Source organism: Oryx dammah, unplaced genomic scaffold, assembly GCF_014754425.2.
Source record: "Oryx dammah isolate SB20612 unplaced genomic scaffold, SCBI_Odam_1.1 HiC_scaffold_17, whole genome shotgun sequence".
NCBI lineage: Eukaryota > Metazoa > Chordata > Mammalia > Artiodactyla > Bovidae > Oryx > Oryx dammah.
In genome coordinates, this window is record NW_024070201.1 from 78996004 (window position 1) to 79018880 (window position 22877).

A 22877-nucleotide genomic window follows, 5' to 3' on the forward strand; every position below is an offset into this window, starting at 1 on the left:
TCTAAAATTTCAGAGAGGTCTTCACTGTTTTGCTGAATTTCTTCAATATTGTTCAAACTCTTTCGCTTTGGTTTCCCTTTTCAACAGCCGTCGTTACTGCCAAGCATTAACTGCCAAGGTGTCGAGGATCCTCCCTATAAGGATGGCTGTGATCTCACCCCTTACAGCTGCCTGAGAAACCCAGCAGGCCGGCCATTTGCATTTAGCCTCCCGTATAACATTCACGGGTTTCTCAAGAATACTGAAGCGGTTTGCCATTGCCTTCTCCAGTGGACCACGTTTTGCAGAGCTCTCCACCACGTTGAAAGTGAAACAGGAGAGTGAAAAATTTGGCTCCAAAATCACTGCAGATGGTGAGTGCAGCCATGAAATTGAAAGACGCTTACTCCTTGGAAGGAAAGTTATGACCAACCTAGATAGCATATTGAAAAGCAGAGACATTACTTTGCCAACAAAGGTCTCTCTAATCAAGGCTAAGGTTTTTCCAGTAGTCATGTATGGATGTGAGAGTTGGACTGTGAAGAAAGCTGAGCACTGAAGAATTGATGCTTTTGAAGTGTGGTGTTGGAGAAGACTCTTGAGAGTCCCTTGGACTGCAAGGAGATCCAACCAGTCCATCCTAAAGGAGATCACTCTGAGGTGTTCATTGGAAGGACTGATGCTAAAGCTGAAACTCCAATACTTTGGCCACCTCATGCGAAGTGTTGACTCATTGGAAAAGACCCTGATGTCGGGAGGGATTGGGGTCAGGAGGAGAAGGGGACGACCGAGGATGAGATGGCTGGATGGCATCACCGACTCGATGGACATGAGTCTGAGTGAACTCCGAGACTTGGTGATGGACAGGGAGGCCTGGCGTGCTGCGATCCATGGGGTCACAGAGAGTCGGACACGACTGAGTGACTGAACTGAACTAAACTGAACTAGGTTGGTCATAGCTTTTCTTCCAAGAAGCAAGCGTCTTTTAATTTCATGGCCACAGTCACCATCTGCAGTGATTTTGGAGCACAAGAAAATAAAGTCTGTCACTGTTTCCACTGTTCCCCTGTCTATTTCCCATGAAGTGATGGGACTGGATGCCATGATTAATTTTCTGACTATTGAGCTTAAGCCAACTTTTTCACTCTCCTCTTTCACTTTCATCAAGAGGCTTTTTAGTTCCTCTTTACTTTCTGCCATAAGGGTGATGTCATCTGCATATCTGAGGTTATTGATATTTCTCCCAGCAATCTTGATTCCAGCTTGTGCTTCTTCCAGCCCAGCATTTCTCATGATGTACTCTGCATATAAGTTGAATAAGCAGTCTGACAATATACAGCCTTGATGTACTCCTTTTCCTATTTGGAACCAGTCTATTGTTCCATGTCTAGTTCTAACTGTTGCTTCCTGACCTGCATGCAGGTTTCTCAAGAGGCAGCTCAGGTGGTCTGATATTCCCATATCTTTCAAAAATTTCCACAAGAAATACCTGGAGTAACAGGCAAATTTGTCCTTGGAGTACGGAATGAAGCAGGGAAAAGGCTAATAGAGTTTTGTGAAAAGAATGCACTGGTCATAGCAAACACCCTCTTCCAAGAACACAAGAGAAGACATCACCAGAGGGTCAACACCGAAATCAGATTGATTATATTCTTTGCTGCCAAAGATGGAGAAGCTCTATACAGTCAGCAAAAACAAGACTGGGAGCTGACTGTGGCTCAGATCATGAACTCCTTATTACCAAATTCAGACTTAAATTGAAGAAGTGGGGAAAACCATGAGACCATTCAGGTATGACCTAAATCAAATCCCTTATGATTATACAGTGGAAGTGAGAAATAGATTTAAGGGACTAGATCTGATAGACAGAGTGCCTGATGAACTATGGACAGAGGTTTGTGACATTGTACAGGAGACAGGGATCAAGACCATCCCCATGGAAAAGAAATGCAAAAAAGAAAAATGGCCGTCTGGGGAGGCCTTACAGATAGCTGTGAAAAGAAGAGAAGTGAAAAAGGCAAAGGAGAAAAGGAAAGATATAAGCATGTGAATGCAGAGTTCCAGAGAATAGCAAGGAGAGATACGAAAGCCTTCCTCAGCGATCAGTGCAAAGAAATAGAGGAAAAGAACAGAATGGGAAAGACTACAGATCTCTTCAAGAAAATTAGAGATACCAAGGGAACATTTCATACAAAGATGGGCTCGATAAAGGACAGAAATGGTATGGACCTAACAGAAGCAGAAGATATTAAGAAGAGGTGGCAAGAATACACAGAAGAACTGTACAAAAAAGAGCTTCATGACCCAGATAATCACGATGGTGTGATCACTCACCTAGAGCCAGACATCCTGGAATGTGAAGTCAAGGGGGCCTTAGAAAGCATCACTACGAACAAAGCTAGTGGAGGTGATGGCATTCCAGTTGAACTATTTCAAATCCTGAAAGATGATGCTGTGAAAATGCTGCACTCAATATGCCAGCAAATTTGGAAAACTCAGCAGTGGCCACAGGACTGGAAAAGGTCAGTTTTCATTCCAATCCCAAAGAAAGGCAATGCCAAAGAATGCTCAAACTACCACACAATTGCACTCATCTCACATGCTAGTAAAGTAAAGCTCAAAATTCTCGAAGTCAGACTTCAGCAATACGTGAACCGTGAACTTCCTGATGTTCAAGCTGATTTTAGAAAAGGCAGAGGAACCAGAGATCAAATTGCCAACATCTGCTGGATCATGGAAAAAGCAAGAGAGTTCCACAAAAACATCTATTTCTGCTTTATTGACTATGCCAAAGCCTTTGACTGTGTGGACCAACCTAGACAGCATATTAAAAAGCAGAGACATTACTTTTTACTGACAAAGGTCTGTCTAGTCAAAGCTATGGTTTTTCCAGTGGTCATGTATGGATGTCAGAGTTGGACTATAAAGAAAGCTGAGTACCGAAGAATTGATGCTTTTGAACTGTGGTGTTGGAGAAGACTCTCAAGAGTCCCCTGGGCTGCAAGGAGTTCCAACCAGTCCATCCTAAAGGAAATCAGTCCTGAGTGTTCATTGGAAGGACTGATGCTGAAGCTGAAATTCCAGTACTTTGGCCACCTGATGCGAAGAGCTGACTCATTGGAAAAGACCCTGATGCTGGGAGAGATTGAAGGCAGGAGAAGGTGACGACAGAGGGTGATATGGTTGGACGGCATCACCGACTCAATGGACATGAGTTTGAGTAAGCTCTGGGGGTTGGTGATGGACAGGGAAGCCCCGCGTGCTGCAGTCCTCGGTGTCGCAAAGAGGTGGACACGACTGAACGACTGAACTGATAAAGATAACAACCCTTAGAGAAGGAAATGGCACCCCACTCCAGTATTCTTGCCTGGAGAATCCTGTGGTCAGAGGAGCTTGGTAGGCTATAGTCCATGGGGTTGCAAAGAGTCAGACTCGACTGAAGTGACGTAGCACGCACGTGAGATAGCCATGGAGACAGTCCTGCCCTAGGAGTGGCTCTTGGCCCAAACTGGCTGCCCTGTTGGGTCTTAGATGGTAATACCAGACCAAGTCCCTGTGTCCCAGAAACTAACACAGGATTTTCTAAACGATCCGTAGAAGGAGGGGAAGTCCTGAGCCCTGGTGTCAGGAACTGGGGCAGGGTAGGAAGGGAAGGTGGTGGAAGGGGTGGGTGTATTAGTGGAGCAGCAGCAGTGGCTGAGACATCTAGTTCAGCTCCAGGAGTTAAGGTTTGAAGCACCGTGTCCTCAGTCTCATTTCCTTCGTTTTCTTTCTTTCCCTGATGTAACAGCCCGCATGCTTGCACATAAAGGATCTCATCATTCTTCCTTGCTTCACAAAAGAGCCACAGGGGGAAAGCTCTGTAAGGCTGTAAATAGCCATTGGTCTTTTCTAACCATTAAGAGGATACACTTTTGCTTTGGCACCAAGCAACCGGGCGGAATTCTAGGATGGGGGCTTTTGGTGATTTTAAGAACCAAATGGAACCTTTCTCTTTTCCCTGGGAGTATCCCACTCTTGGACAGGAGGAGCTTTTTTCCCCCCTGTTCCTTTCCTCCATTTGACATCAGTAAAAGTTTTGAATATCACAAAACTGATTTGGCTGTAAATGGAGAAAAAATTGCTGTTGCTTAGTCATTAAGTTGCGTCTGAGTCTCTTGCAGCCCCATGAACTGTAGCTGGCCATGCTGCTCTGTCCACGGGACTCTCCAGGGGCAAGAACACTGGAGTGGGTTGCCATGCCTCCTCCAGGGCATCTTCCCAAACCAAGGACTGAACCCGCACCTCCTGCACTGGCAGCCGGATTCCTCACCACTGGGCCACCCAGGAAGCCCTGGAGCAACAGCAGCAAACAAAAGAGAAGAAAACCCTTAGAGGACAGACAGAAAGTCCTGATAAATCTTTGAGTCTGGTCTTGCGGTTTCACATATACCAACAACACGGGAGAGCACAAACTATGTAGTTAACACGGCCAGGTGGACAGTACGTGGTATCAGGGTCCCGTGCTGACCCCACCTGAAACCCCTCTCGGAGACCCTAACACATACTGCGGCCATGCCTTGTTACAATAAAATATCCCCCTTTCAGGCAGGGGGCCATGGCCCTCATTAGATCGCTTACCCAAAGTGTGCCCTGGGGAATCTTCTTCAGGGGTAGTGAAACATTCCCCTCTTTTAAAGCCAAATTCAAGACCACAAAACACAAATGCCACACAAATGCTAGCCTCAGAGAAGAAAAACGAAAACAGAGACTGGTTCACAAACGCGGTAAAGTTCAGCAACTGTTTCCTCTTCCCCACAGGGCACCCCTCCTCGAATACAAAAAAAACTGACTCATTCTGGAGAAAAAGCCCCTACAGAGAGGAAATAAAGCTTCAGGGGGCACACACCGGGGCGGCCTACCTCACTGCAGGCAGTTTGTCCTCTCCCCTATGTTGATTCCTTCCTCCAGCTGCCAAGCGCTGGGTCAGCCAGTGCCACCTTGGGGAATTGCGAAGCAACAACTGGCATCCGCAGCTGCTTAGAGTCTCACCCAGAAAGCTCCCAGCGTGGCGAGCGGGCCGGGGCATCTGGCCACAGGCAGCAAGGCCCCCGGTTGGCTCCCCAGGATTTGTTACCTAATCCAAGCTCACAGTGCTTTCTGTGTTGTCGCCGTGAGCTCCGGGAAACGCTCGCTCAGGACAATGCAGAGAGCGGAGTGCGGTCTATTACAGCGGCGGGCCCAAGGCGGAGTCTCCTCTTAGCCAAGGACCCCAACTGGTTTCTGTGAAAACCTTATACACCCTAAGTGTACGTGCCCAAACCCAATCCCCAAACTCCCTGAAACTAGTCTGAACAAAGGAAAAGAAAGATACAGTTAACCGGTATACCTTTAGCCTAGGGAGTTAACACTGGACAATTACCAATAGAGCTGTGGTCATACCCCAATAAGCATAATAGAAAGTATGATTCTATTTGGTCACACAGATCATTAGGGTATTCTTTTAGGCGATGGACAGTCTAGGTACGAGCCCTGGGGCTCTTCCTTCCTGGCGCCTGGTTTTCCAGTTGGTATGTTGTTTCCATAGATCCTGGGCGCATAACTCACAGTCCACAGTCCGGCCCAGGATGAAGTCCTGCTTTCAGGATGGAGCCCTGTTCTGTTTCCTCCTTCGTTAGCACTGTATGCCAACAAATCGAGAAACAAGTTGTTGGGACAAGGAAGAGTGACTTTATTCAGAAAGCCAGCAGACCAGAAAGATGATGGACTCAGGCCCCGAAGAATCCTCTTTCCTGAGTTAGGATTCAGGCTGTTTTCATACTAAAAGGGAAGGGAGTCAAGTCAACCATTTCCTGGTTCCAATCAGACTCAGAAGGGATGTGTTCCTTTCTTCCTTCCTGTAGCCACTCACAGATGGGCCTAGTCGGGGATGTTTCCTGTGAGCTAAACAAAGGTATTTTAGTTTAACACTCCTTATCTTGGAGGCAGGGTTCCCAGAGATGGGCCATTATGTATAATTCAAGCTTACATGCAACATCCCTTTAGTGGTTAACTTGCAGAATACAAACGTTCTTCCCTAGTACAATAGAATGACATTTTAAAAATGCTGAAAGCCTGAAATTTCGTATCAAACAAAATATCCTTGCAAAACACAAGCAAAATAAAAAAAATTTCAGATAAACAAGGCATATCTGCCCTACAAGAAAAAAAATAGTCTGTAAACCAAAAGGAAATTAAATTCAATGATATTTTGGAACTGCAGTTAGAGAGACTATTGACACTATAAGTGGTTTAAAGCTATGTTTCTTTCTTTTCTTAAATTCTTTACAAACAATTGACTATTTTAAATTCAAATATAGTAACTGTTCGGGGCTTCCTTCGTGACTCAGAGGTAAAAGAATCCACCTGCCAAAGCAGAGGACACAGGTTTGATTCCTGAGTCAGGCAGAGCCCTTGGAGTAGGAATGGCACCCACTCCAGTGCTCTTGCCTGGAGAGTCACGTGAACAAAGAAGCCAGCAGGTTACAATCCACGGGGTCACCAAAGGGTCGGACCTGACTCAGAGACTAAACAGTAAGAACATAATAACTGTGCAGCAGTTACAGTAAACGCAGGAGATGATGCTTTAACAATAGCACAAAAGGGGGCAAATGGAATTGTTTTACCTTCGATATGAAATGGGATAACATTAATTAAAGACAGAATGTCATGGAGAAGTGAAGTGCCAGCACAGTCAGTCAGGCCCTCCTGGCCCGCTGTCTCACGGCCTCACGCTGCATGTCTATGCTCTGGGAACAGCGATTCTGCTCACCCTGGGGGCACCGGGCCACAGGCCACTCTTGTCTGCCTTAGTGTATCAGTAGTCTTTGAAGCAGAGAAGGCGATGGCACCCACTCCAGTGCTCTTGCCTGGAAAGTCCCATGGACGGAGGAGCCTGGTAGGCTGCGATCCATGGGGTCGCTAAGTCGGACTCGACTGAGCGACTTCACTTTCACTTTTCGCTTTTCACTTTCATGCATTGGAGAAGAAGTGGCAACCCACTCCATTGTTCTTGCCTGGAGAATCCCAGGGACAGGGGAGCTTGATGGGCTGCCCTCTATGGGGTCGCACAGAGTCGGACACGACTGAAGTGACTTAGCAGCAGCAGTAGCAGTCTTTGAAGACTCGCTGCCGCCGCTGCTGCTGCTGCTTCCTGGGGAGAATAAATGTGTCTGCAGTCCCCACAGCTCCTTGAGTCTTCTTCCAGCTTCCCTGATCTGCAGTTCCGTTCAGCTACTCAGCCGACACTTTGCAACCCCATGGACTACAGCATTCCAGGCTTCCCTGTTCATCACCAACTCCCAGAATTTACTCAAACTCATATCCATTGAGTCACTAATGCCATCCAACCATCTCATCCTCCGTCATCCCCTTCTCCTCCCACCTTCAATTTTTCCCAGCATCAGGGTCTTTTCCAATGAGTCAGCTCTTCGTATCAGGTGGCCAAAGTATTGGAGTTTCAGCTTCACCATCAGTCCTTCCAGGGGACACCCAGGACTGATCTCCTTTACGATGGACTGGTTGGATCTCCTTTCAGTCCAAGGGGTTCTCAAGAGTCTTCTCCAACACCACAGTTCAAAAGCATCAATTCTTCCATGCTCAGCTTTCTTTATAGTCCAACTCTCACATCCACACACGACTACTGGAAAATCTATAACCTTGACGAGACGGCCCTTTGTTGACAAAGTAATGACTCTGCTTTTTAATATGCTGTCTAGGTTGGTCTTTTCTTCCAAGGAGTAAGTGTCTTTTAATCTCACGGCTGCAGTCATCATCTGCAGTGATTTTGGAGCCTCAAAAAATAAAGTCAGCCACTGTTTGCACTGTTTGCCCATCTATTTGCCATGAAGTGATGGGACCAGATGCCATGATCTTCGTTTTCTGAATGTTGAGCTTTAAGCCAACTTTTTCACTCTCCTCTTTCACTTTCATCAAGAGGCTCTTTAGTTCTTCACTTTCTGCCATAAGGGTGGTGTCATCCGCATATTTGAAGTTATTGATATTTCTCCCAGCATTTGGCATGGACGAAATGTCTTATGGACTTCTTGGATAGGACCAAATACCCTGCAAGGGCAATGATAAGTGTCTTTGTAAGAGGGACACCGAAGGAGATTAGAATACATAAGAGAAGACTATGTAAAGATGATGGAAGTAGGGAGAAAAAGTAGTGATACAGGATCACAAGCCTAGGGGTGCGGAAAACTTCTTCAGGCTCAAAAGGCAAGGACATAGATTCTCCCCTAAAGATTCCAGAAGCTGGCTTTGGCAACACTTTTATTTTTATCCCATAAGACCCATTTAGGGCTTCCAGTACTCTTGCCTGGAAAATCCCATGGACAGAGGAGCCTGGTAGGCTGCAGTCCATGAGGTCGCTGAGGGTCGGACACGACTGAGCGACTTCACTTTCACTTTTCACTTTCATGCATTGGAGAAGGAAATGGCACCCCACTCCAGTGTTCTTGCCTGGAGAATCCCAGGGACGGGGGAGCCTGGTGGGCTGCCGTCTATGGGGTCACACGGAGTCGGACACGACTGAAGGGACTTAGCAGCAGCAGCAGGGCTTCCCTGGTAGCTCAGAAAACAAAGAATCCTCCTGCAATGAAAGAGACTTGGGTTGGATCCCTGGGTCAGGAAGATCCCCTGGAGAAGGAAATGGCACCCCACTCCAGTATTCCGGCCTGGAGGATTCTATGGACAGAGGAGCCTGGAGAGCTACAGTCCGTGGGGTCACAAAGAGTTGGACACGACTGAGCAATTAATGTTTTCACACTTTCACTTTCAAGACCCATTTTAAGTTTCTGACTACCAGAAACATAAGGTAATAATTGTTGCTTTAAGTCACTAAGTTTTAAAAATAGTTTTTATTGCAGTATAGTTGATTTACATGGTTTACAATTTCGGGTTAGTTTCAGGTGTACAGCAAGGTGACTCTGTTAAATGTTCACATATGTCCACTCTCCTTGGCTTCTTTTCCCATGTAGGCCATCACAAAGTGTCACGTGAGTTCCCTGTGCTCTACAGTAGATCCTCATTAGCTTATACTGGTTTGTCTAGTTTATATATAGTAGTGTGTGTATGTCAGTCCCAGTCTCCTCCCTTATCCCCTGGTGACTATAAGTTTGCTTTCTGTATCTGTGACTCTATTTGTTTGCTAGATAAGTTCATTTGTATCCCTTCTTAAGATCTCACATATACACATGCCAGGTGAAAGTTGTTTTTCTGTGTCTGACTTACTTCAGTCAGTGTGACAACCTTCAGATACATCCAGTTTGTTGCAAATGGCATTATTTTCCTTTTTATGGCTGAGCAATACGCTGCTGCACATTTTTACCACATCTTCTTTGTCCATTCCTCTGCTGACGGACTTTTAGGTTGCTCCCATGCCTTGGCTATTGTAAATAGTGCTGTAATGAACATTGGGGTGCATGTATATCTTTTAAACGATTGTTTTTTTGGGATATACGTCCAGGAGTGGGACTGATGGATCATATGGTAAATCATGTCACTGGATCATCAGCCACTAAATTTGTGGTGATTTGTTACAACAACAATAGGAAACTAATACAGCATAGATCTAAAATCTTATTGAAAATATGAAGTTAGGCTATACAACTCAACTTAACCAAGTTTCTGTGATAAAAAGCTCATCAGAAAACCAAGCTTTCACTGATGGCCACATAATTTAATTCAGTATAGTACCTCAAAGCACTTTTGAGGGCACCCAAGACCAACAGCAGTGATGCTGAAGTGTTTTGAAAGATCCTTTGGGAACCTTTGTAGGAAGAAGAGAAGAACACCAGAGAAGAGACTTTCAAAGGAGACATTTTATTCTCAAATTAGAAGCATGAAAAAGCAAAATTCTTCCCTGAAAGAAGCCTTCTTCAAAGAAGAAAATGGGATATGTTAGCACTAATGATTGACACTGGGTAATTTCAACTCTGAGACATTTCTCACCGTAAAGGAAAAGCATGACAGCAAGGAGCCAAGCTTCTAATGTTTTGGAATATACAAGAGAAAGAAGATAAAACTATTACAGAAGTGTGGCCTGAGACGTGCCTGAGCCCCAGATAAGTGGATGGTTTTTGTTGCTCATGTAGACTACATTTGTTTGCACTGATGTTTTTTCTTTTTCCCCCTGATAAGAAACACTTGAAATGGACAATAGCACCATCAATATTTCTTCGGGGTGCATTTCCACTGGTGCCAGCCACAAAGAGCATTCCTGAACCCAAAACTGACCAATGCCTGTTGAGTTTTTTCTTTATCTTCTGCCACATGGATATAAAATGGCATTTTTTTGGAAAAAAAATATGCTATACTGTGGCAACCCATTTGCCACATATGGCCTTGGCCTCGGTATTTGGGGAAAGTGTAACCCATTCTTATCTCACAGGACTGTTCTGTCAGAAACCAAGAGATGGGGTTCCCTTCTGCACTCAGAATACCAAATCCTGCAAAATTCTGGAGACAGCGTTCAATATATTTCAAGCTCTTCTCATTTTTTCCCAACTCCCAGTGCTCATTCACAAGCCTTGCATGTGAGACATCCAAGAAGATGCTCTGAAAGGTTTCTTTCCTGTCAAGAAAAAATACATTTATTCAGCCAACATTTAGAAAACATCAGGATGGCAGAAAATATGACACCTCCCTTTCCTTAAGGATCCACAGCCCAGAGGAAGAAATAGATGTACCCTTCACATACACACACTCACACACACACACACACACACAACTATTTATATGCCTGCTTGAAAATGTTCCCAAATAATTGAAAGTAAGAAAATCCTCAGTCATTTATGATACATTTAATAGCAGAGAGTTGGCTAGATACAGTATAGCATATCTCAAAAAGCCCAACCAAACACCCCAACAAAGGAGAATAACAGTATATGTTCTTAAAAGAACAAGGACTATAAGCCTTGCAACCTTCCATGTGGCTGATTTTCTTTAAAGTTTCTTGTATGAAAAATGCGGGATTGAGAGGTACAAGCTACGATGTATAAAAGGGATAGCTTACGAGGACATACAGTGCAAGGAAACATACTCATTATGTTGAGATGACTTTTAAATGAAATATAGCCTAAAAAATATGGAACCTCTATACTGTACACCTGAAACTAATATGATGTAAATCAACTAAACTTCCATTTAAAAATTTAGATTTCAAATTATACTTCACAAAATATCTAAATACACAAGATAATGTTTCTTCCAACAGATAGTTCAACAAAATGTACATCACAGGGAGACGAGAGCCATGTTGATCTTATGGCTTCATGTGTCCCAAAACCCATCACCACATACCACTAGAGAAGTACAAAAATGTAGTTTCAGGAGCAGAAACATAGGAAAAAAGGATATTGGCTTTGTGTGTGTGTGTGTGTTAATAATCAGGATTTTAGCCCTGATTCTATTATTGGACAAGTTACCTGAGACTGCGTTTTCTCATCTGCAAAATCAGAATAACATCTTCTGTGGGAAGGAGTGGTTGGTGCAAAAGGAAGATCTCAAAGAAGTTCTACCCCTTCTCAAGGAGGAAGAGTTTCCAGGAACTTATCAAAGTCACTTCACATTTGCCATTGGGTGGGGTCACAAGAGCTCTCAACTGTCTACACATAGGTGAGGCTTTCTCTCTGTCATCCTCAAACTGATTCTGGTCCTACTTCCTCAAAGGTCTCCAGCATCCTCACATGCCTTCCTCCTGTGCTACAGTTAAACCTAGAGGGGCAAGACATCCAAATATATATTTGGGTTTAGAGGAAATAAAGAACCACCTTAGGACAGGCACTTCATTCCAGATTTCCAGTTATAATGTCAAGTATTATTTAATCCCTATCTACCATTTTTCTGCATGCAAACATTTCTTTTGTGATTCTCATGGGAACACAGTTGAGCCAGGGCAGGGTTCAAATATTATTGACTCTCCTGGCTAAATCAATTCTACGTGTTTAGTGTATATTTAGATTTTATTTATTTTTTGATGTAGCGATACAATTATTAAGCATAAATGGATGTCAGTGGAAAATAATTGTTTCCTTTTTCTCTGATTCCTTATCACACAGTTACCTTCTCCAGAGGCAATTAGTGATGTGATAAATTTGTGTAACTTTCCAGAGGCATTGTTTGGAATTTTAGATGTGCTCTGCTGTGATGACACACTGTCTGCAAGATTCTGCCCATCTTAGCTGTTGCAGATGTTGTTGCTTCACTAAGAATATATTTTTGTTGTTGCTGTTGCTTCAGAATATATTTTTGGAATTGTTTCCTTATTAGTTCACAGAGGGCTGCTTCATTCTTGTTAACGGCTGTGTATTATTCCAGCGTTTGGACTGTACCATAGTAAATCTATCCATGTCCCTACTGAAGGATGGGTTTTTTAAAATATGCTATGCTATCATATGTTCATACGTCATGCACACCAACCAATTTGGTAAAATCTTCCATTTAATGCACGTATTATTTTACCCAGGCATTTCAATTCTAGGAGCTCAGTTTTCAGTAATACTTATACAACTTGTACGATGATCTATTTGTGAAGACATTTATTGCAGAATTTTTGTTATTAGGAAGAACTGGAGCGAAATCAAGTGTGTGAATACGGCCACACAGGATTGCACATCTCCCTCTTGTGGAAATCTATGCAGCTGTCAAAATAAACGAAGGCTGCCTGTACGAGCTTATGTGAAAGGTGTATATAACACACTGCTGAGTGAAAAGAGTAAATTGCAGTATAGTCATGCATATGTTGTAGAGAAAAAACCTAACAAAACAACTCATACATACAGAGTTTTAAAGCAATGCTAAGAGTATCTACACATGGACAGAAAGATTTTTGGAAATCCAAGTGGGCAAGCCTTCACTCTTTACTTTGTATATTTGTATCATTTGCATAGGGCTTCCCTGGTGGATCAGTGGTAAATAATTTTGCAATGCAGGAGATGCAGGTTTGATCCCTGGGTTGGGAAGATCCTTTGGAGTAGGAAATGGCAACCCACTCCAGTTTTCTTTCCATGGACAGAGGAGCCTGGTGGGCTACAGTCCATTGGGGTTGCAAAAGAGTCAAGTACAACTTGGCGACTACACACACACACACACACACACACACACACGGACTTTGCATAGTATGAAGTATTTATATTTTTTGGTCAAAAAATGAATAGTTTCAGTAAAAGTTTTTCAATTCCACCATGATGTCCAATGTTCTTCTGGGAGCACTCTTGTGAGATCTAAGGAAGTTGAAAAGAACCTACTCTAACGAAGTTCCTGCCCAAGCTCAGGAAACATTACCTAACACAGTTCCCTCTCTTACCTGTGCAGCTCTGAACACCATTCTTATTTGGTCTCAGATCCTACATTTACAAGTCTGGCCCATGGTGCAACTGAACTATTCTATCAGAAATTTCAGAAGTAAAAGGTAAAAAATCTCACCTTTTATCTTCAAGCACTTTAGGAGTTTTTAATAACTTCATCAAATCCATCTTGCCACCACTCGATGCCTCGAGTGTTGGTTTTTGAAACACAAAAAGCATGGTTCTCAGATAATCCACCTGCACTGATTTTGAAGTTGCAACTTTTTGTAATGCCTCACCCAAGCTCTCTTGACAACCTGTGGAGAGGAGAAAAGCAAGCATCATTTCACCCCCTTTCATATCTACTATAAATTAAATGAGACATCTTTGGCTTTAATTTGGACCACTCACCTTGGATCTGGAAGGCTTGTTCCCAGTTGATGACCTGTGGGCACGCTAGGACTTCCTCCAACTTGTCGGGAGCTTTGGTGAAGATGTGGTAAGTGTTGGTGTAATAATCCAGGTCATCCTTCATTTCCTGACGTAACAAATACCAGTCACATTTACACAGTGATATTGTTCACAAAATGCTCTGCCTGTGTCCCGAGTGCTAGAGACTAATTTGCTGGATAGGCTTTGTTGCTGTTGTGTGAGAGAGGTGCAGACATTGCCGTGGACTCCCCTGTAGAAGAAGCCACTGGAAGGGGTTCCTGCCTGGTGGTGCCCTGGAGTCAGCTGCCCTTGGGGCGACGGGCAAGCAGTCCCAGTGTCTGAGATGGAAACTGCAGCAGAAAGAGTGCTTGTTAAAGGCCCAAAAGTGTGGGGGCTTGCGGGGTGGAGGGAAGCACACAGAACAGGGCTGGGGTCCAGGCTCCTGGTCTGTGAAAGGTGACGCCTCGGCTAATTCTGAAAGTGAATTCCCAGGCGGCGCTAGTGGCAAAGAACCCGCCTGCCGGTGCAGGAGACGTAAGAGATGCGGGTTCAGTCCCTGGGTTGGGAAGATCCCCCGGAGGAGGGCACTGCACCCCACTCCAGTATTCTGGTCTGGAGAATCCCATGGACAGGGAGCCTGGCTGGCCCCCGGGGGCCGCTGCAGGCGGCGCTGCGTTCTACCGCTCCTGTATGGATAAGGGGGCGGGGGCTGTGAAGGTACCGCTCCTCTGGGAAGGATGGAATTCGCGACTCACACTCCCCTGAAAGATGAAGACGCTCTTATGAAGCAGACATGGCATCTGCTGCTTCACAGCCCTCTGACATCGTCATTTTTGTCAACTTCTTCTGTGTTAGGAATGCAGCGGTCTTAGACCTCACACTCAGCACTGCTCAAAGTACTGTCGGGTTGCGGTTATCAAGTCACAGGGAAAGCAAAACACTTCCTGACCGTTTGCAACCGCAGGCATCTCGGATGAGGAGGATGCCTCTCATCGGAGTCTTGAAAGGAGAGAGCTGACCGAATGGGATTCTAGAGCAACTTCCAGGTCCCGGACTATTGGCTCTGAGGTCCACTCCCGCACTTCACCTCACCATCCTGCCCTCTCCTCCAAGCAACCCTTCCCAAATCTGCATGAATCAGGTGTGTCAAGATCCCTGCCCCACCCCTGCCGGCCCCTGGCTGCAGCCCCTCGTCCCCATCCTGAGGGTGAGCGGCCTGACCCTCAGGAGCCAGGGGCCTCACCTCCTTCTGAGGCCGTATGACGACTGTCTGATACTCTGGCCAGGCGTCCACCAGCACCTCCAGGTTGAACGGATTTTTATTTCTAATGTGGAAAAGGGTGCCGTACACCTACAAGAGCAGAAACAAAGCAGGAGAGGATGAAGTTTCTCTTTGAGGCAGGGTCTTGCTGGTGGCACGGGAAGCAAGAGCAGGAGCTGGAAGGACCGGATGGGGGACTTCCCTCATAGTCCAGGGGCGGTGACTCCCGGCCTCCAGTGCAGGGGGCCCAGGTTCTATGAACCGGATCCCACATGGTGCAGCTAAGGGCTCACGTGCTGTGGCGAGAGATCCCGCGTGCTGCCACTGAGGCCCGGTGCAGCCACAGAAGCAAATAAACATTTTTCTAAAAGAAGGACTTGAAACGGCAGGACTAACGTTTCCAGGATGGCACATTGGACTATTCGTCAAAACTCATACCACAAAACGGGGCAGGAGGGAGCCCCCCGAATCCAAGTTAACAACAAATGAACTGGCTTCTCTAACATGTATTCATTCATTTTTTGAAAAATCCATACTATTGATATTTTTCCTATTTTAAACATGAATACCACACCATTTACTCAGCATCTGTCTATTATATATTAAATTTGTGTCAAATATGGAGAATTCAAAGGTGGATATGAGGTAGCCGCTGCCTTCAAGTTAAGTCTACAAGGGCAAAGAGATACACAGTCTAATCTTAAAACAGCACGTATTCTGATAGGTCTGTGCACATGGTCAGGTGGGGTCGCACAAAGGCAAAGTCACTACCCGGCTGGAAGTGGTGGGAGACTTACAGAAAAACTAGCATTTAAATTGGACCATGAAACTTCTGCAAAGTGCACTTTTAGAAGAGGCACTTTTGCATATGAAAAGAAACCAGTGAGTCCTCTAAGAATAATAAAAGGGAGTATTCACTCCTTTTCCAATCAGTTTGAGTTAGGAGCGTTTACCTTGTAGTAGAGCAGTATTAACATCTAGTTGGTTCACCCAGGGAACAAAGAGGCTGACCATGGGGCTCACTTTGTGGATGCTGGTAGCACAGATAGCTGGAGAAGGTGGAGACCTCAGTAGAGAAATGTAAAGACTGATTTGAATTTTAAGTTAATGTGAAAACTTGGCAGAGAACGTTTTAATAAATAAATGCCTTAAGAGTATTTAAAAGATGCTTCCATATTTCAAAATATAAGATGTGTGTTTGACGTTGTGTCTGGGAAGGAAGGGCTGGAACCTGGAGCCTTTGGGACCTGCTGTTCCCAGCCTTCGCAGGACTACTTGATCCTCGTAAGCCCAGATGTTGGCCCAAAAGCAAAGTTTGAAAGTTACTTTGTAAGCCATTTTGATGTCCTTGACCAATAGCATGCCTGCTAAGAAGCAAGAGGCATTGTTGCCTGGATGAATAGAGGGTGTGTTTCAGGCCTGAGACGTCTGAGCCAAAGAGCTTGATTTTCATGGAGCATTTCTCGTGATTTTTCCAGTTATCCCTGATAATTCTGTGTACTGTGCATGTTTTTTTTTTTTTTTTGAAATGAGGTGTGTCCAGTTTTTAAACCTAACAACTACTTTTGGGGACTTGCCCATGTCTCTGGGATTTGAATGGGGGCTGTCCTGTTTTACTGTCTTTTAGGTTTACATTTAACATGTTCCTCTTCTCAGCTCCCCTTGCCCACTGGGGACTCCTCTTTGGCTCCTTAAAATTTGCTGCTTAGAGTGGAAGTTCAGCAGGCAGGTGATCATACTGCACGTTCTTTCTGGACCTCTGGCAAAGGGAGTGGTCAGTGAAGGCCAGCACTCCCTTGGGATCTGCAGGGCTGGGTGTTTTCGGTGCCTGCTGTCCACAGCCCTCCACTGTTATCGGAATACTTTGCCAGTGCACTAATCTCTTTGGAGATAAAAATGTTAGCGTGTTACTAAATGTTAATTTTCTTTTGCAGAAAATAGAGTACCATGTCTGAATTAATTATTAGTATTTAAAATATTTCATTCCTTAATCCCCTCATTTGCTTTGCTCACAGCCGATTCAGTTCCTTTGTTTGGCAGAATTCTGCGATGTGTGTGTCACCCACTGTTGAGACGGTTCAGCCCCTGATATATGTGTATTAATTTGTTTCTGGTGGTAGCTTGTCCTGAAATGTGTGTAGCAAGCAGGTATTTCATGATAAAATTGTTGTGTAGTGCATGCTCTGTGTGGAATTCAGAGGAAAACCCAGATTCAGCGATTAACAATGCCAAAAAATGCAAGTAACTAGCCATTGTTCAAATAACAGTGGTGCTATTTCTCTTTTGTGGCCTTTTAGACTTTTGTTGCCCTAAAATTCCATTTTGTTGGGAACCCATTTTCTACCTGGTCTTTCTTGACAGGGTTTTATTTTTTTTCTATTTTTAAACAGTTTCTAAATAAAATTCTGTATTTAAAATAAATAAATAAATAAATTGGACCATGAAAAATAAATGAACCTGGAGAATAAAGAGAAGAAAGAGGAAGACAAGCAATTTCCGTTAGGAGAAGGAGCGTGATTGGAGGCTTGAAGGTGCTGAGATTTGATCCCACCTGCTGAACTGTGAGGGGTCAGTGATCGTAACGCATAGTACATCTTCCATGTTGGGAAATGAAGAGACATTTTTGATAAACGTTTGTATATCCGGTTAAGGAGTATGGGCTTTAATGCTTTGGATATGAACCGCCACTGGCGTTTTAAAGCAAGGGAGTGATATGATCGTACGTGTGTCAGATAGATGCTCTGGTTACCAAGTTACAGGTGACCAATAGCTTGGGGCAGTTAAGGAAGTCCACTACACACAGCAGCAGAATTGGTTCAAAAGATACTGTAGTGTCTTTCCTGGTATCTAGTGGCTCAGACCCTGAGCTCCCAGAGCAGCGGGGAGCAGGCTTGACCCCTGGTCAGGGAGCTAGACCCTGCATGCCGCAGCTAAGACCCAGCGCAGATAAATGAGCAAAAATCAATTTTAAAATGATACTGTGCATGTATGTCTGAGTCCCTGTGCTGTTCTCCTGAAACTGCCACGACATCGCTAACCAGCTACACCCCAATACAAAATAAAAAGTTTTTTTTTAAAGATACTGAAGAATCCCCAGGGAAGTAAAGGAGGTGATTGGACGTGGATGTTAAGATAGTCCCAGGCAGGGGAGTCTTGGACTTGCACCTCCGTCTGCCCTGGAAAGTCCTGACCCCGAGTCTATCTTCACACCTTAGTCCTCTCTTCCCCCATCTCCCCCTACTCCCTTACCTTCAAGGACTCAGGGATGCTCTCTTCCAAGGACTCATACAAAATCTGAAGTTGCTGGGGTTCACGAAGCACAAACATCTTATGTAGCACCCAAGCCCCTTCCCCGAGGAAGATACCCTGAGGAAAGAAACACACCAACAAAAACACCTGGAGATCTGAGATAGGTATCCTGGAAGAGCAAGAAGAAGTCCCCGAGGACTGCCACGCATTGCTCGAGGTACAGTATCGTACCCAAGGTGGTGCCCAAGTACCAACTGGCAAAATCCAGAAACTGGAACTGTATGTTAGCAACCTTGAAAACAGAGAAAACCTTGTATTCAGTAATTCCACTTCTAGGAACTCATACCAAGGAGATAATACCAGACACCTATAAGAATGTAAACATAAGAAAATTTACTGAAACAATGTAGGATATAAGTAAGATACACTTATGAACATTCTTCAGTCTCATACAAATATCTGACTGCATATATAATTATATTATATATATGTATATTACATGTACTCAATCAAGGAATATAGAATACTTAAAGACATCATACAAGCATAACCATGTTTTCTAAAAATTAACAAATACAAGAAATTCCAAGCAGTTTTGATGGCTTATAGGAGAGGCAGCAAATTTTTTTAAATCTTGACAATCCTGAAAAATCCTGAAAAATCCAACATCCTATGTATGTGTGTATGTGTGTTCAGTCATGTCCAACTCTTTGTGACCCCATGGACTGCAGCCTGCCGGGCTCCTCTGTCCTTGGAGTTTTCCAGGCAAGGGTACTGGAGCAGGTTGCTATTTCCTTCTCCAGGAGCTCTTCCCAACCCCAGGATTGAGCCCAGATCTCTGGTGTCTCCTGCAGGGGCAGGCAGACTCTTTACCACTAGTGCCCCCTCAGAAGCCTTGCATGTGTGTGGGGAAAAAAGTGAAACTGTTAGTTGCTAAGTTGTGTCTGACTCTTTGTGACCCCATGGACGGGAGCTCCTCTGTCCATGGAATTCTCCAGGCAAGAAATACTGGAGTGAGTAGTCATTCCCTTCTCCAGGGGATCTTCCCGACCCAGGGATCAAACCCAGGCCTCCTGTACTGCAAGCGGACTCCACTGTTGGGCCACCACGGAAGCCCATGCATGCGTACAGCCGAAACAAGACAAATGGAAATGGAATGGCCAAGAACACGATCACTGGAGTAGGCAGTCACATTACTTGAATGTCTCTGAGCTTCACTTTCTTTGTCTATAAAATAGGCATAATAATAACTCCTTTGTAGGCTGTTTTGAGGATTATGTCATTGCAAAATGTATGTGATGTGTTTTGTGAAGTGATAGATGGTATGTGTGTGTGTGTGTAAGTATGCGTAAGTGTGTGTGTGTAAATATATATATATATACACATATATATATATATATACTTGAGGGAAAATGAGAAGATCTTCAAATTCAAGCAAGGGAAAATAGATTTGAATGGCTTCTGATGTTCGTTAGTGAAAGTACAGACTGGGAATACACAGGGATTCCCCAGCATTGCTTAAGACCAGGTTCAGATGAAAACCCTCACTGGAAGGGGTAATTATCCACACAGGTGAGCTCAGCACCCAGACACTAGAGGCAGAAGAGACAGATTGAAACAAACCAGGGTTAGATTTTCCAGGCTTAGACCAGCAAAAAAGATAAGTGGCAAAGTAAATATTTGAGAATGAGATGACACTCGAAACTGAATTTGTGGGATCTAGGTGAGAGAAGGGGTTTCCCTGATGCCTCAGATGGTAAAGAACCAACCTGCAATGCAGGAGATCTGGGTTTGATCCCTGGGCTGGGATGGTTTCCTGGAGAAGAGAAGGGAAAGGCAACCCACGGCAGCATGCTTGCCCGGAGAATCTACATGGACAGAGGAGCTTGGCCGGCTACCGTCCACGGGGTCGCAAAGAGTTGGACACAGCTGAGCAAAAGTAACACTTTTACTTTCAGGAGAGAGAGAGAAAGAAGTAAAGTAGGAGACAGGCCCAACCAAGTGGGAAAAGATGTACAGTGTACGGTGAACTTTCTTTATGAGGCTAAGAGAACAGCAGTGGCGATGGCAGGGGAATGTATTCATAGAATAGGGGGTTGGTGTGAGGAATTAGGCTGTTAGAGGTGAGGCTGTCAGAGGTAGATCAGTTCTGGATAGATGGCTGTAGGCTTCAAGACGACAGAGGAGGAGTCGGGAAGGGACTGGGAGCTGCAGGTGCCAGACCCATCACCAGAATGTGGCTGGCGTTTGAGGGTCAAGTGCCGAATATATCAATAAACAGAGCGAGGTCTGGCAGAACAGCCTGAAAGAGTAAAGCTTCATCTTAGCCATGTGGCCTGGCACTCAAAGGAAGATGTTTGCTATGCAAGTAACACTTTCAAAGCATGGATTGAAGACCAGGGGCATGCAGACTCTCATCTTTACTCAGGATTCCTATGGGTGCCTGAAGGGTGGCAGGGAAAGGCATGGGTTGATCAGCAGTCTATAATTCAGGGGAAGGATCTGAGAAGCCTGACAGTTCAAACCACTGGCTTTGTACTCAAAATACTTTATTTTCAAAGGACTTTCTAGCTCCAGGAAACTACAATTTCCTTGAGAAACTCGTTCTCAGCCCTGGGACACTGGTGAGTGCTCTTCCAAGGTTTGCAGGGGGGAAATGAATGAACAAATACACGTTCTCTAGAATCGGGCTTCCCTGGTGCCTCAGCTGGTAAAGAATCTGCTTGCAAGGCAGGAGACCCTGGTTTGATTCCTGGGATGGGAAGATCCACTGGAGAAGGGATAGGCTACACACTCCAGTATTCTTGGGCTTCCCTGGTGGCTCAGCTGGTAAAGAATCCGCCTGCAATGCGGCAGACCCAGGTTCAATCCCTGGGTTGGGAAGATCCCCAGAAGAAGGGAAAGGCAACCCGCTCCAGTATTCTGGCCTGGAGAATTCCACAGACTGTAAAATGAATGAACAAATACACATTCTTTAGAATAGGACCCTAATTAATTGAAAGGTTGAGAAGAGACAAGAGTTTGGCTGTCTAAAACAATTCTGCTTACCTGCAGTTTCTTTGTAGACTTGTGTGCAGAGCACCTTCTGCAGTTGCTCAGTGTGACAATGGAGAAATTTCTCTAAAGGCCACAAATAGTCTCACCCACAGTAAATCCCAACTGATTCAGACTGTCCCTGTTTAGCATGAAGCTCCAAGCTGCGGATTCTTATTGAGCAAACTGGAGATCCTCTTCATTTACAAGAATGAAGTCAGTGACTTTGTGCGCCAGAGGAAGACTGGGAACATGTTCCATACTGAGCAGATTCTACATTTATAAGTTTCCCACCACAGCTCCCACACTAGCACTTGTAGCCAATTGGCTAATCCAAAGCAGTAATAATAAGGTAATTTGCAAAAATGACCTAGCTGCAGCAATATTCAAATACATCATTTGGGCAAACAAAAGATGGAAATTTTGGCTTCTTTGTGAAATACTCAGCCTTGGAACTTTAAGCTCTTGTGACCTCAGCACCTCCAGAGGTTGAGATTCCTTGCTTCCAATGCAGGTGGCACAGGTTTGATCCTTGGTCGGGGAACTAGAATCCCACAAGCCACTTGGCATGGCCAAAGATAAATAAATAAATAAATAAATAAATATATATATATATATATATAATTAATTTTAAAAGTTAAAATTTAAAAATTCCTAAAAGAGTATGATCTACTTTAACATTTTGGAGACCCTGAAATAGAGGAAAGGGATACTAAGTAGTCAAAATCTTACCCATTTTCTGGAATGTTGTGAACCAACTTGAGAAGTTTTAATCATTCAGGAAATGAGAAAGGTAAATGTTATTGTCACACAAACAAGGAAGATGATGTTGAAAGGCAACATCGTCCCTGAGGTCACAAAGCTAGCCAGCATTAACGCCTTGAGCTGAAGCCAATGGCCAGGATCTGTTATGAAACTATGATGCTTCAGTAAGCGATCCCTCACCCCTGGCTAGGTCATGTCTCCTTACAAACCTACCTCATTCACCTCAGGTGACATATTAAAAACCACTAATGAGGATTTAGAACTCACGATTAATGCAAAGAAATAGAGGAAAACAACAGAATGGGAAAGACTAGAGATCTCTTCAAGAAAATTAGAGATACCAAGGAACATTTCATGCAAAGATGGGCTCGATAAAGGACAGAAATGGTATGGACCTAACAGAAGCAGAAGATATTAAGAAGAGGTGGCAAGAATACACAGAAGAACTGTACAAAAAAGATCTTCACGACCCAGATAATCATGATGGTGTGATCACTCATCTAGAGCCAGACATCCTGGAATGTGAAGTCAAGGGGGCCTTAGAAAGCATCACTATGAACAAAGCTAGTGGAGGTGATGGAATTCCAGTTGAACTATTTCAAATCCTGAAAGATGATGCTGTGAAAGTGCTGCACTCAATATGCCAGCAAATCTGGAAAACTCAGCAGTGGCCACAGGACTGGAAAAGGTCAGTTTTCATTGCAATCTCAAAGAAAGGCAATGCCAAAGAATGCTCAAACTATCACACAGTTGCACTCATCTCACATGCTAGTAAAGTAATGCTCAAAATTCTCCAAGCCAGGCTTCAGCAATACGTGAACTGTGAACTTGCAGATGTTCAAGTTGGTTTT

At 44.3% G+C, this 22877-nt stretch overlaps 1 protein-coding gene across 1 annotated transcript; it reads right to left on the reverse strand.

Annotated features, from left to right (window-relative positions):
* Nucleotides 1-9803: 9803 nt before the first annotated feature.
* On the reverse strand, nt 9804-21498 carry GLYATL2 (glycine-N-acyltransferase like 2). The gene is made up of 6 exons (XM_040259440.1): nt 21277-21498; nt 18229-18345; nt 14962-15069; nt 13698-13824; nt 13426-13603; nt 9804-10573 (listed from the first exon to the last, which is right to left on the reverse strand). Exons 2-6 carry the CDS (start codon nt 18304-18306, stop codon nt 10168-10170), a joined length of 897 nt encoding a protein of 298 aa, XP_040115374.1. The 5' UTR covers nt 18307-18345; nt 21277-21498; the 3' UTR covers nt 9804-10167.
* Nucleotides 21499-22877: the final 1379 nt, after the last annotated feature.

Excerpts from the sequence above, each read along its gene's own strand:
- GLYATL2 (XM_040259440.1), bottom strand. The coding sequence starts at position 18,306 with ATGTTTGTGCTTCGTGAACCCCAGCAACTTCAGATTTTGTATGAGTCC. Across the intron at positions 15,070-18,228 it reads GCATCCCTGAGTCCTTGAAG|GTGTACGGCACCCTTTTCCA; the intron begins GTAAGGGAGTAG and ends CTGCTCTTGTAG. Across the intron at positions 13,604-13,697 it reads ACAAGCCTTCCAGATCCAAG|GTTGTCAAGAGAGCTTGGGT; the intron begins GTGAGTGGTCCA and ends TCCTCTCCACAG.